Source organism: Anolis carolinensis, chromosome 5 (assembly GCF_035594765.1).
Source record: "Anolis carolinensis isolate JA03-04 chromosome 5, rAnoCar3.1.pri, whole genome shotgun sequence".
NCBI classification, from domain to species: Eukaryota; Metazoa; Chordata; class Lepidosauria; order Squamata; family Dactyloidae; genus Anolis; species Anolis carolinensis.
The window spans coordinates 57,218,144-57,232,799 of NC_085845.1; the positions used below are offsets into that span (position 1 = coordinate 57,218,144).

The 14,656-nt window shown below is 40.2% G+C and overlaps 1 protein-coding gene across 1 annotated transcript in view; it reads right to left on the reverse strand.

Moving 5' to 3' along the window:
• Nucleotides 1–12,887, reverse strand: part of spock3 (SPARC (osteonectin), cwcv and kazal like domains proteoglycan 3) — a 158,446-nt gene extending 145,559 nt beyond the window's left edge. The window contains exons 1-2 of the mRNA XM_062981360.1: nt 12,752–12,887; nt 12,333–12,593 (exon numbers count right to left, since the gene is read on the reverse strand). Of these exons, the coding sequence (XP_062837430.1) occupies nt 12,333–12,593 (261 nt within the window). The 5' untranslated portion in view covers nt 12,752–12,887. The remainder of the gene's footprint in view (nt 1–12,332; nt 12,594–12,751) is intronic.
• Between the last annotated feature and the right edge of the window lie 1,769 nt (nt 12,888–14,656).

The following is a 14,656-nucleotide window of genomic DNA, read 5'->3' on the forward strand; positions in this document are numbered from 1 at the left end:
GTTATTCTGGAGGACATAGAGGTTTCTAGATATAACATCTCTCTAGGAATCTCTAGATCCTCCCATGCAATTATCTGGTCAGCTACCAGCAGAAGTCAACCACAGAGTCATGCTGGAAGAACTAGACATTTCTAGAGAGGTGTTCTCTCAGGTAAAAAAAAATCAATGTCTTTAGTAGCAGTTTTTCACTTTCATGGAAGTCCTGTGCCCATACCCCTGGCAAATATGAAGTGCATAGGTTCCTACATCATATACATGCATAAGCACATATTCATACACACACACAAGACGTTTGAATGTTTCAGCAGACTTTCTATTAAGAACCAAACCTATGCATATGTAAAATGAAACAACCACAGCAGATAACCCTTGATGGTAAACAAAACCCTTTGAAATTTATAGACTAAAAACATATTCCAAAATCCATCCAAAATTAGTATTATTTAATCAAATTCAATATTTCATATTATTTGCATTTTGGTGCCCAGACTTATGGTTATTTCCTTGGATTGATGTGTTGGGAGTGGCTGGTAAAGGCTTACCTGATCTCCCCTTTTTTCTGTTTTGCTATTCACACATATTCAATAAGACATTCTGAAGGAAACTACTGTATGCCTTGCCTGCTGTATGACATCACACACAACTACACTAGGATCATTTAGGACCTTATCACATTAGGAAATACTTAGTTTCTGAGAATGTTTGAGAATGATTTCAGACAGGTTCTATCACATGACATATGTCCTATCCCATGAGTATTCCATCAGAATCCGTCTGCAAAGCATTGCAGAAACAGATTATTTGCACATGGGATTCTAATTGTTTTATGAAATACTATGACTTCTTCCATTATTGAAGCACTGTTTTAATGTGTGATGAGAAAATCAGTATGCATCCCGTCAGCAATTATATGACTTGTCATTCAGATGCATGTCTGGAGGCGGAGTCTCACGACCCTGGATTGTTCATGACGAGAGCAGCCACAATTTCTGTTTTGGACATGGGAAGGAAAAGATCTCTGGAATTACTGAAACCAGTAATTGCCACTTTACCTTGTTTTTTTTTTGTTTTTTACCAAAATCTGGACAATTTATTCTTTTCGTTGAATTTTAATTGTCTTTTTATATCACAGAAAAACTTGGCAAATGTAATGTTATTTTTATAAAGATTTCATTACTTCCTTTTCTTAATTACCTGCAATATTTATTCATTTCTCAGCTATCATTGCTTTTGCTCTGGTGTGACCCCATGTAAAGGCATCATCTGAACTAGTAACACAATCAGTGAATATTTCAAAGTAATATCGGTCATGCCTTCTCAAAAGGAGCAGCAGTGCTGACAGAAGGCTTATTTGCCTCGGCATTGCCTTGAGTTTGGCTTCATACAACTGAATTACTAACATAAGCAATGGACAACTAGCTTGAAAACGTTAAATTTGCAAATTAACAAAAATAAGAAACCATAGGATTTTTTGTTTCATGCTTAAAGGTTGCAATCAGGCAAACCTATTACTGCACAGACATGTTTTTCAAATCTCACAAGAGGTAGTTCAAAACTTAGAGGCGACATCACTGTGCAATATTAGAAAAACAATAAGGAAAAAATGGTCCAGAATGACATAGGGCGTATTTCAAATGGATATGGAGGAGGCAGTCTTCCATAGTGTGGTGAGTCAAAGCACAGTATTTTCTAAATATAACAACCATAGTAATTGGATATAATGGGAACAGTATGCATCCCATCTGAATACAGTGTGCATTCAGTCATAGAAAATACAGGATTCATACTGGTTGAAATGGATTATTTCCTAATGTGAAAAGGTCCTTTGAGTAGAATCCCATTTTTCCCCAAAGGTGATTGCATTGTTTACTGCAGGCATGCTATTGTTGATACTCTGTGCTTGTCCAGCCCTCTTTCCCTATCTTCCTAGTGTTGATATGCTTACAAAATCCAGCTAGACACAATGCAGTTAAATATTTTATAAAAAGATTTTCTCATAAGATTGCTGAATAGAGGTATGCCTATATTTCAAAGTATTTATAAGCAGCCATTCAACAGCAAGTCACTGTTGTGATACAACAAAATAAAACATGCTTATTAAAAATACTGAAATACTCAAGTTGAAAAAACCTAAGTTTACTATTAAATGGCTAACAATACAATTCTATCCAGCTATGCCACTAGAACTTTAAAATGATGGACATTTGAAAGAAATAAAGAAGCTGTTTCCAACTCATTTATATAAAAAAACAAGAAGAAAGTCTGCTGCCACTACCTATTCATACAACACAAAGCTATTTATAATAGCAACAGTATAATAGGCACAGATGGCAAAAGTCAATTCCAATAAGATTAAAGGCATAAGACTGAGCTAATGGTGGATATAGCCATCTCCACAGAGCAATCTATGGCAAGTAAAAGAACGATTATTTGTTCAGAAAGAGAAGATAAAGAGAAGACGTAATCTTCTTTACCTGAGATTAGAAGGCCAATTTAAAGAAGAGCATATTAATGTTCCTCTAATTCTTCTAACTCTGAAATATCCCACAGCATAATCTGCTTCTCTTACTAATGCTATCTATGGTGATATAATCTTTTTTCTACTTTTCATTTATAAGTAGAATAATCTATTTTAAAACTACATGAATCCAACTATTGTTGATTTCCTTTCCTGCAAGCCTTATTTACTGGGTCAACCAAGGTATCAGTTAAAATAGAGGAATTTAAAATATCTCAGTGTCATTTAGTTTCTAGATTTCTTGATAACTTCTAGGAGCTCAGGTGTTTTTTTATTTGATTCAAAATTCCTTCTTCACATACTTCTTTCTGTATCTTTATTATTGCTGAATAAAGCAGAAATTTTATCTCACATGCCAAAGCTTACAGCATAAACAAGCAAATTTGCAATAAAAATTTGCAAGTCTATTTCTGCTAGGTAAGCAAGAGTTGAAAACACATTTTCATACAATATGTTTTTAAAGGAGAAAAGAAACTGGGAGAGAGCCTAATGGTAGATGCTCACCTCTTCAGCCACTGACACTATGAAATGTGCTAACAACAACAACCACAACAATAACCAATAACTAAATTAGTTGTATTTGTTACCCGCCTCTCCTAATGGCTCATGGTGGGTTATAACAGAGTCAAAATATATGAACACAAACAAAATACATACAATAAAATTCATAGATTTTAAACAAATCATTATAAAAACATGCACCAGACACAAGGTACAAACTCAACAGATAACATTATATAATGTAAACTCAGAACTCATGATTCAGAGTTGACAGGGTAGGCCTGCCAGAAAAGATAGGTCTTTAATTCTGTTTCAAATTCCGACAGTTCATTTAGCAGTTGGAGCTCTTCTGGCAGGTAATTCCACAGTCATGGGGTGGCTGATTAAAAGGTCTTCTGGATGACAGTTGCTTTTATAATGACTGCCAGAACTAAACTAAGCTTGATACTGGTCTTACCCTTTCAATTATGGAGTCAATAACTTCAGCAATTACTATCTCATCTACTAATAAGGACCTTTGAGCCTCTGTTTGCATGCTGGAAACTAGATTTGTTCTTAATATACCAGTGAAAAGCACTTCAGGATTACTGCAACCTCCAGTTCAACCAGTCCATGGACAAACTGACTGGTCTTTAAAATACAGCACTCACCGTTGAATTTTTCTAGATTACTGTAGTCAAGTCTAGAAAATTACTATATTGGGGAGGAATCTAACTACTGTGGGAATACAAATACAAATGGTTGCATAGCGAATGGTTGCATAGCGAATGAATCAAAGGATTTCTTCAGGAATGCAACAGAACTGTCACCAAACTGTCAAAGAGACTGTACTTGTACCATATAGCAGGGATCATACTGCTGTCAGTATTATTTTAAACATAATACTACATTGGGTTGTTGTATGTCTTTCGGGCTGTGTGGCCTCTGAGGATGCCTGCCATAGATGTGGGCGAAACGTCAGGAGAGAATACTTCTGGAACATGGCCACACAGCCCGAAAGACATACAACAACCCGGCCATGAAAGCCTTCGACAACACATAATACTACATTATTTCTGTTTGTTTTTGCAGTTATTGTGCTAATGAGTGTATTCAATAGCCAAATCACCAATTGACACATCAGTTGCCTAATAAAAGAAAAAACCAAAGCAACCCCTGTAATCTAATGTACAGATAAATTTAGCAACACAACCTAACGATCCTATCTAAAAAAAAAAAATCTAGAACAAATTATATTAACAGTTGGAATTATTGCAAAGAAAAGTATATCTTCATTGAACCTCTCTGGTCACTTTGATATAAAGAGCTTTGGATCGAACTAACCTGCTCTTCACAGTTGAATTCAACACCATTATTCAATGATGAAATCTATGTATAAGTTCATGTATTAACTGCAAAACCTTTGAGCTATGTACTTCTTGGTTATTTGGGTCCACACAAGGAGAAATGTTTTCAATGACTCATTAAGGAACACATTCTTAAAAACTGGTTCTTCTTACTGAATTGATTCTTGCTGAGGAACTGTAGCTTTCCCAGTACCTTCCTCTATCAATAGATTTCTTTAGTGTGAGAAAAGTTCCCAGGGGATACCGTTTGAAAGACAGAGGAGTAATTTTCTCTGCAGCCATACCATGTCAGATATAATTCCTAATATGTACCATCATTAGTGGCATCTTCAAGCATAGCTCATTCCACTGAGTCCATTCAATTGAGTGTGCAACTCTCTTTCAAGGTTTCAATACATCAGACTTAAGGCAAAACTTCATGTTTTCATCGTTTTCATTGTTACTCAACAAACATGGCATTTTGATGATATGATGACACACAGTGGAAAGAAATATTATGGAAGTTGGCAGGGTTTTGCATGTCTTTTGGCAACGTTTCTCAAGAGCTGTGCTTCTCCTAATATAAAAACATGAAATTTGTACCAAGATTTACTGAAATGATGTGTTGAACTATAAGAAACAGAGCAATTAGAAATATGAGCAAGACATAAGACAAGACTAAATTTGTCAGATCAAAGAAGCACATTTTAATGAATGAGATATACCACTGTAGGACCCAGTTATTCCATGTTACTAAGCACAAGAATTTTTAATATTAAGGGACATGCTAGATAATATATGCAGCTCCATTTTGAGTCATGTGGGGGAGGTAAAAACAGAATAGTCACAGACTAGAGGAAAGGCCAATGGGTTGCTTAATCTTTACTCAACAGGGTATCTGCCCACTCAGAACCTCACCACCTGCTTTTCTTCTCAAAAGAAAAAAAAAGGAAAGATATAACAATAAGAAGCTGTCTTATATTGAGTTAGACCACTGGTCCATTTAACTCAGTATCACTGACTCTGATTTGAAGTGACTCTCCCAAGTTTTTGGCTAGGAGTCTTCTCAACCAAGTACAAATCAAGCCTGAGCCTGATTGGCCTCTGAAATAATATAACAGGAAGACACAATGGCTGCCAAAGTAAAGGTAAACCAACTGAAGGAAACCTCCACAAGTTGTTGAGCTCCAGTCCCATTACCACAAGCCAATCCGATTAAAGATGAAACTTGATCATTTATTAATATTCTAAAAGCTAAAGCTTCTCCACAGCTGAGTTAAACAGATCTTTCTCTATAGCATAACTTTGCTTAATCTGATGACATTTTTGTCATTTTTTTTAAAGCATTGGCCTGATTTTTTCTCTCTGTGCTCGCTAATCTCACTAATATCTACTGCAATTAAGTACTAGTCAGTAAGTACCTCAAAATATATTTTTCTGCTATCTCATAGTGGTCCTTATCATCATGGTTACTTTGCATTGTATCAAAAACACTTTTGAAAAAAAAAACAATAAATCAGATTATAGATAAAGCAATACAGATTCTTTTATACTTATGCCAGTTAATTTTAGTGATTAAGCCTATTTAATCTTGTGCCAACATTATGGGATTTCAGGCAAAGTAGAAACAATGTGAAACCAACATTATTTTAAAACATTCCTGATTACGGACAATTATTTCTGAACTGCTCTCTATTTCCCTTTCATTGTGTTCTAAATCACCTCTGGAAAGCTGAGCCAATGAGCCAGAAGTCAGGGTCATTATCTTACACATTAATCAATCCTGTCAGTTAACTCCTGAGTTAAGCCGTTAAATACTTCTTTTCACACCAGAATTACCTCTTAGATAGACCGGATTTTCCCTCTATTTTACTGAAAGCATGCTTGTCATGCAATTCACTGCTGTTTAAACACTCTAAATCCTCTCTGCACTTGAAAAGAATGAAGTTGTAATCAGGTCAGGACAGCACAAATGAAGACTTTTGTACTGAGTTTTCAAAATATATCTTTTTAGATCTTCACTAGCTGTATGGCCTCTCCAAACTAAAAGCACAGACTTAATTATTTATTTCAGAATAGCCCTAAGGATTTCAGTCACCTTGACTTCTCAGCTAGTTGTTTCTGGAGGGTGGAATCATTATGTCTTTTTCCATTCAAATTTTTCTCATTCATGTTCTCTTTGTAAAACCAACATAAGTGCAATATGATTACAGTGAATCCAGAAGGTAGTAAGTATGGATCTGACTACAATATTCTTTAGTGGCAGAGACTATTATCAGACTAATGCTTTATTTTGTGGCAGAGGGCTATGCCATTAACAACTGCATCTTAGGACCCTTCCACACAGCCATATAACCCAGAATATCTAGGAAGAAAATCCTACAATATCTGCTTTGATCTGGGTTATCTGAGTCCACACCACCATATATTCTAGTTCAAAGCAGATAATGTGGGATTTTATTCAGCTGTGTGGATGGAGTCTTTGTGAAAGATTGAACAGGCACAACCTACCTGACTTGGATGTTACTGCACCAAAAAGAACCAGCTGAAATTTTTCCCATGTAAGAGATTTTGTAAAAATAAATAAATAAATAAAGGATTTGGTACTCCAGGTATTAGGTTTTATCTATTAACTGACTTTTCCTAGTCCTCAATCATGCAGCTGACATGGTCCTATGAAGATTGTTGATTATATTGGATAGACATCTAACAATTATGATGGCATCTAACAATTAAATCCTGGTCTTCTCTAATCATGCATACATACCATTGAATTCCTAGGGAAATCAGTGTGAAATTGTAACACAGTCTTAGAGAAATATATTGGAAGGGCTTCCTCTAAATGCTTTAAAGAGTGTTATATCTATATGCCATCTGGTCACCTGTCAGCCTACACCATCTGGTTTTCATTGGATATCTTCTATACCAGTGGTTCTCAACTTGTGGGTCCCCAGATGTTTTTCCCTTCAACTCATAGAAATCCTAATAGCTGGCAAACTGGCTAGGATTTCTGAGAGTTGTAGGCCAAAACACCTGGGGACCCACAGGATGAGAACCACTGTTCTATACAAATAATAACCAGGTCTGATCCTGCTGAGCTCCAAGAATCAGATGGTATTTGGTGACTTTAGGTCAACTTTAAAAAATAGGTAAACACCTTTTTCTTTCTATTTTACTGAAATAGATACCTGTTTGCATCAAAAATTAGTATATAACATTACACCATTCTGTTCTATCCTATTTCTTTATTCACACAGATTTCTTTCTCCCAAAGCTGGGATTCAAGGCAACCTACTAAATGAAACTACACTGCATTTACTTTTTCCAGCTTTACAAGATGAGGCATTAATGACATCAACATAGAATGTTGAAGTAACAAGATGATGTGTATATGTTGAACAGACCTATCAGTATAATAATTTGACAGGAGTCATGTATCCTACAATAATTACATACAACTTTTCCTGGAAAGTCTCAAACATCTAATTCTGCATTATAAAGTCAAGGTCCCTTCCAACTCTGTGATTTAAATAGTCACTGGCAGTTCAGAAGAAATAGCACAGGAATACATTACTTAGAGAGCAGTTGAAAGAAAAAAGACGTTGAGAAACTATTGAAGAGACTTGTTGAAGTCTCACAGAAAACATGCTTTATGGGATTACAAATAGGATTACGAAACAAATTACAGAGTTTTAAAAATAGAAGGTGAGATTTTTCACCAATGTAGGAAACCATGGAAGAGCATTGTTATACCCTTTGAATGTCTAATTCCTTCCCTCCTTCTGGGAAAGAGCTTCACGGAAAATGCAGTTGTTAACATATGCTAAACACTTTGTGCAAGTAAATCTACCTCCAATGTTATAATAAGTTTCGCAACACTGCATTAGAATCCCAATCAATATGTTCAATTAATTGCCACTCGGCTGCAACAAATAAGAAATATATACTCACTTGACAGACTATATAGTAAAATCCATTTTCAGCCATCTTTCATTTCAAAACAAAAATGGAGAAAAACCCTTGAACATTGATTTAGAGTCTAATCCTTTTCTTAGTAGAAGGATGTCTGTAATTCCCATGTAAGCAAGCATAAGATACAGATTGATACACTTTGCTTTCTTAAACTGTATGAATTAATAAGCAGAAGACAATATTATTGTGTTCGACGAAGCAGAGTATAATCTTAAATGCAAATTTAGCTATAGTGCATTCATAAGATAACTATAATTTGAAGTATGGACATAGCCTGTTCTTAAATACTGCACTTAGTTTACTTCCCCAAACAGCTATTATGTTCTTGACTCCTTTCTGTAAGAAATACTGTAGTAAAACTCTTTTGTCACATTACTTTCTCCTGCAATATTAATTCCTCAGCTTTTAAGAAAATCTAGGAAAAACCAAAACCTCCAAAAATGATTCCTCAAGAGAAAAGAAATGAGCTATTCCCTCAATTAAAAAAAAGCCTTTCATCGTATTGCACGCAACAGAGGCAAAAGAGAACCACTTGCTCTAGGTTTTTGATATATTAGCCAGCAACTTTAGAAAATAAAATATTCATGAAAGGTGTCCTAAAATGTGTCAAGAAATCGGTAAGTTTTTCAACAGTTCAGAAAACGGTTTTATGTACAAACACATTGATGAAAAAATCCATTAGGCCTTCCACTTCTGTTTTTCTTAATGACAACATAATTTAAACTATTCTTTCCAGGCTTCTTGTTTAGACATTAATAAAAAAGTAAGTATTTCATGGGACGATACAAACAAAATATTTGTTGTTGCTGTTGTGGCTCCATTTCCAAAACACTGTATTCTGAACATGGACTATTTTCTGTAGGGATGTTCAGAAAGAATCCACACTATCTTCATTCCCTAGTAGACTGAGACTGCAACAATCCATTAGACATTTACTTGGAAGTACACTTCAATGAATGGTGTAGAACTTGTTTCCAATGAGCAATACACAGGTCAGATTGTAAAGTTCAAAGTTTTCTCCATTAAAAACATACTTTAACTGCTCAGAAGCCAAGAAACCTCCTTTTTTTACTCCATCATGCAAAAGTAATATGGAAAATCATTCATATGGTTTCAATGCAATGTCTTGGACTCTTTCTGAAGAGTTTAAAAGTTCCAGATGGGGGTCTCATGATACCGTACTAAAAGGCTGAAGGAAATGAATGAAAGTGCTTCCAAATCTATACCCTTCCCCCACTGCTTCCATCATTCATTCAGAAGATTTTTTTCCCCTACAGACTGAACTGGCCTGCATGCTGCATGCATTCACTTAGCTCTGTTCTTGGGTTGATCCCATCTGATCAGAACAAAAGCAATTGGAGGAGGAACTACAACTAGGGGTGTCTCTTTTTTTACTTATTCTGGTTTCTTCCCTCATCCAGAGACCCACAAAAATGCCATGTGCCTAATGCCCATTGCACTCTTGCCATTGCAGAATACAAATCTCTAAGCAGAACAGTATGATGAGAGATGATAAACTAGCATCAGCCAAGCCATGGAAGACCTAACTCACATCCAACTCAACCAAGATATTTTTGCCATGGGACTAGGCTTCAAAGAGGCAACCTTTGTCCCTTTCAAATCACCCCTCGATGGCAATTTTGCTCTACACCAATCATTTAATGCAGTTCGAAGCAAGCTTCTAACTGCAGCCAGACCACAAATACTCATAAAGGTGCATGAAAGATAGTCCTTAATGTGCAACAGTGCTCTGTGGTTTGTGTAACCACCATCCAGGCCTCAAACTGGTTCCAGGATTTCATATGTAATCATCTGCGCAGTGAAACTACTTTTGCCAATACTGGTTTGAAACTGACTTAAATTGTAAAGAGTATAGAGGGCCTCCAGATTTCTTCTGCAATTGTTTGGCGGTGGATGCAGTTTCACTAGGAAACAATCCATGAAAGCAGTAGACATATTGAATTAGTAGGATTTGTAGAAGGGTTGGATTGCAGATTATCCAGTTGATTCAATGGGTCTACTCCAGTTGGAACTATTAATTGGATTTAGACCCATATAGATAAATCAAATGTCTACCTATATGAACTATGCCTTCATGATGCCTAATGTTACACAGGTAGCTGAAACCTCCCATATAAATGTTCATGGGCTATGTGAATATTTGTCTAGGTTTGGATTTAAGTAAAATATAGAGAGATCTCTGTAGGGATTTTAGTCATTTGGTTTCATATTCCACCTCATCCTGAAGATATAAACCAGGCAATATGTTCATTGTTACCTTTGTTTTAATACCAAAAGCCAGTTGAAAGAAAAATGCCATCCACTGGAAGATATGCTAACTTTGGTGAGGCTTCATGGAGACACTTCTAAAGTAGAGGGGAGCCAGTAGAAGGCAGAGCAGATTGATAGCACACAGTGCAACCCCCGTATCCATAGCAGTGGATAATAGTGACTTCTATTGAAATAAAGGATCTCTGGCCCAAAACTATCATACAGCTGCACTAAAGGACCAAAAAATGCTTAGAGAGATATTTGTCAGACTGATGGAATAGGGCAACTAAAATGATCAAGGGTCTGGAGTGGCTTAAAGAGAATAAGTCCTATGATGAGTGGCTTAAAGAGCCGGACATGTTTAGCCTGCAGAAGAGAAGGCTGAAAAGAGATATAATGAGGGCCATGTATAAATATGTGAGGGGAAGTCATAGAAAGGAGGGAGCAAGCTTGTTTTCGGCTGCCCTGGAAACTAGGATGCGGAACAATAGCTTCAAACTACAGGAAAGGAGATTCCACCTGAACATCAGGAAGAACTTCCTCACTGTGAGAGCTGTTTAGCAGTGGAACTCTCTGCCCCAGAGTGTGGTAGAGGCTCCTTCTTTGAAGGCTTTTAAGCAGAAGCTGGATGGCCATCTGTCGGGGGTGATTTTAATGCGATTTTCTTGCTTCTTGCAGGGGGTTGGACTGGATGGCACGCGAGTTCTCTTCCAACTCTTATGATTCTACATGTGTAGAATCAAGAGAATGAATGAAACCACTGGTCCCACTGATACGGGAGTTGCACTCTATGGGGTTGTTTATGGTGATTTATCTCTCCTTGTGGGCCCTTGTGCCGGCAGGGCTGCTGAATTGAAGGTTGGGTTGCTGACCTGAAGGTTACTGGTTCGAATCCGAGGAGAGTGTGGATGAGCTCCCTCTGTCAGCTCCAGCTCCATGGCGGGAGATGAGAGAAGCCTCCCACAAGGATGAGAAAACATCAAACATCTGTCCTTGCAGATGGCCAATTCTCTCACACCAGAAGCGACTTACAGTTTCTCAAGTCGTCCTCGACACACACCAAAACAAAGCCCCAAGTCTCTTCCCTGGACCTTTGACTTTGCCAATCCACATTCATCTTTGCACAGAGTTGAATGGGGTGGGAAAGGACGCCCGCCTGAACTCCTTTCTTTTCTCCAGCAGTGCATCACCATCAATCAGGGGCCTTTGATTTCTTTGGAGACATCCACGTCTTCCAAAGTAGACTTCTCTCTCTCTTTCTCTCTTTCTCCCAATCTCTTTCCCTCCTTTTAGAGGTTCTCCATGAAGCCATCCGATCGATCCTGACCCTGTTGCAGGCATGGGCAAACTTCGGCCCTCCGGGTGTTTTGGACTCCAACTCCCACAATTCCTACCGGCTGTTAGGAATTGTGGGAGTTGGAGTCCAAAACACCCGGAGGGCCGAAGTTTGCCCATGCCTGCTCTAATGGGTCGCAGCCCTTCGCCCAAATCACTTTTCCCAACCCAACCCCCTCCCCCCCCCCCCCCCCCCAAAAAAAGTTGAGACTGAACATGCATCAGGAAAGGAGGCTTCCCTGAAACCAATGCAGAGGAGCCATGCCAGATTCAAACCAATGGGGAGGGAGGGAGGCAAGACATAGAGAGAGACAGAGAAAGAAAGGGAGCGCTGCTTCTTCCTGCAGGAAAGGTGATCAGAGGAGGGCGAGGGAAGCCAGGGAAGGGAAGGAAGCAAGGCACCCACTTACGTCTCGGAATTTGTTCCACTGCCCGACCTCCTTGTCGTACTGGGAGATCGTGGTGAGCCACTGTTTATCGTCCAGGAAATTGCCGCTTTCCGATTTGCTCCCGGCGGTGGCTCCTGCCGAGGAGGAGGAAGAAGAGGAGGAAGAGGAGGAGGAGGATGCGGCGGCGGCTGCTGCTGCCGAGGCTGCGACCATCAGCATCCCTTGACTGCACCAAGCGGCTGCCCAGACGCAGCAGGCGAAGGCTGGGACCCGGAGGAGCATCTAAGGGAGAAGGAGGCGCTGCTTAGTGGGAAGAGAAGCCCACACCAGCCCCTTTGCACAGGGGGAAAGGAAAGGAAGAAGCCGCGACACGCACGCCTCTTCTCCCCCTCGGAGTTTGGAAAGAGGAGGAAACGAGCCCGAGCCCAGGCTGCCCTTACCTTGCCGCTTTCTCCGGGTTCCAGCGACTGAGGGAAAGGCAGGCACAGGCAGCCGAGGGAGCGTTTCCCTGGAAGAGGAGATGCCGCTGCTGCTGCCTGGCTGCCTGCTCTTGCTCCCGCACGCGCCGCCGCCTCCGCCTCGAGCCGTCCACTCAGCTCCTGGCGCCCAGCGCGCGCTCCGCTCTCCCCTCCTCCTCCCTCCCTCCTCCCTCCTCCCCTCGCCCTCCCTCCTCCTCCCTCCCTCCCCGTTCTGCTACTCGGGTCCTCTCCGCGCGCAGCTCCTGGAAAGCAGCGTCAAAGGCAGGCAGGCAGGCAGGCTCTCTCGCTCCATCCCTCCCTCTCCTCTTTTCTCTCCCTCACTCTCCCCTTTTCACTCTTTCCCCCTCCCTTCTTCTCTCCCTTTCTCCCCCCTTTACCTCTATCCCCTCCCTCTCATTCACTCCCTTCTTCTTTCTCCCTGTCTCCTTCCCTTTCTTTTCCTTCTCTTCTCTCCCTTTCTCTTCCCTTTTTCCTCTTTCCCTTCTCGTTCCCTCCCTCCCTCTCCCCTTTTCCTCTTCTTCAATCCCCTCTTCTTTCTTCCTCCCTCCATTTCTTGTCCTCTCTCCCCTTTTTCCTCTTTTCCCCTTCTTCTCTTCCTCTCTCTTTCTCCCTCTCTTCCTTTTCCCTCTCCCTTTCTCCCCCACTTTTACCTCTATTCCCCCCTCTCCTTCACGCCCCTCTTCTTTCTCCCTCTTTCAATTTTCTGTTCCTCTCACTCGCTCTCCCCCTCTCTTCCCTTTCCCTCTCCCTTTCTCCCCCTTTTACTCTATTCCCCCCCTCTTCTTCACTTCCTTCTTCTTTCTCCCTTTCTTTTCCTCCCTTTCCCCTTTCCCTCTTTCCCCCTATTTCTTTCCTCTCCCCTTCTCCCTCTCTTTCTTTTCCCTCTCCCTTTCTTCCCCCTTTTACATCTATTCCCCTCTCTCTCCTTCACTCTCTTCTTCTTTCTCCAGCCCTCTCTCCCTCTCCCTTTCCCCTTCTTCTCTTTCCCTCCCCCTCTCTCCCTCCCTCTCCCCTACTCCCTTTTCCCTCTCATTTTCTCCCTACTTGTACCGCTACCCCCTGGAGCCTCCGGTGGCCTAGGGGATAAAAGCCTTGTGACTTGAAAGTTGGGTTGCTGACCTGTAGGCTGCTAGGTTCAAAACCCATACGGGGAGAGCACAGATGAGCTTTCTCTATCAGCTCCAGCTCCATGTGGGGACATGAGAGATACCTCACAACCTCTGAGGATGCCTGCCATAGATGTGGGCGAAACATCAGGAGAGAATACTTCTGGAACATGGCCACATAGCCCGAAAGACATACAACAACCCAGATGAAAACATTGTTTAAATACCATCATCATCATTTCCATGAGTAAAGTGTGATGAATCCCAATGAAAGGCTCAGCCAAGGTTCAGTTAGAGATGGCAGAAACCTTCATTTGACCAATCCTTGCTACTAAAAGAGAGATAAAGTCCACTGCTGCTCCTTCTCCTAGCTCACCACCTTTCCAAGTCAGACAAAATATAAGATATGGTTTAATACATACATTGGTATGTGTTCCTACATACATGTATATTTGAGCATTGCTGCAACATACCAATGTTTCAGCAATGCTCACACAGCTAGGTGTTCATGAGACACTTTCTGACAGTCACAATTTCCCATACAGTTCAGCCTAGGCTTCCAAGAATTTTTGCCATGTGTTTTACTCCCACCTTGAGTATGTTTGTATGAAGGGACACGCGCATGTTGCCAAAGCACATGGTTCTCTAACTTCATCCCCCCGTTAAGCAGGAAAAGCACTGGAGCTTTGGGATGGTGCAGCAACCTGAAATGCCCCCAGATAATCTCTGTGTGAAAGGAGAATCTGGCTGGTTTTTGTGT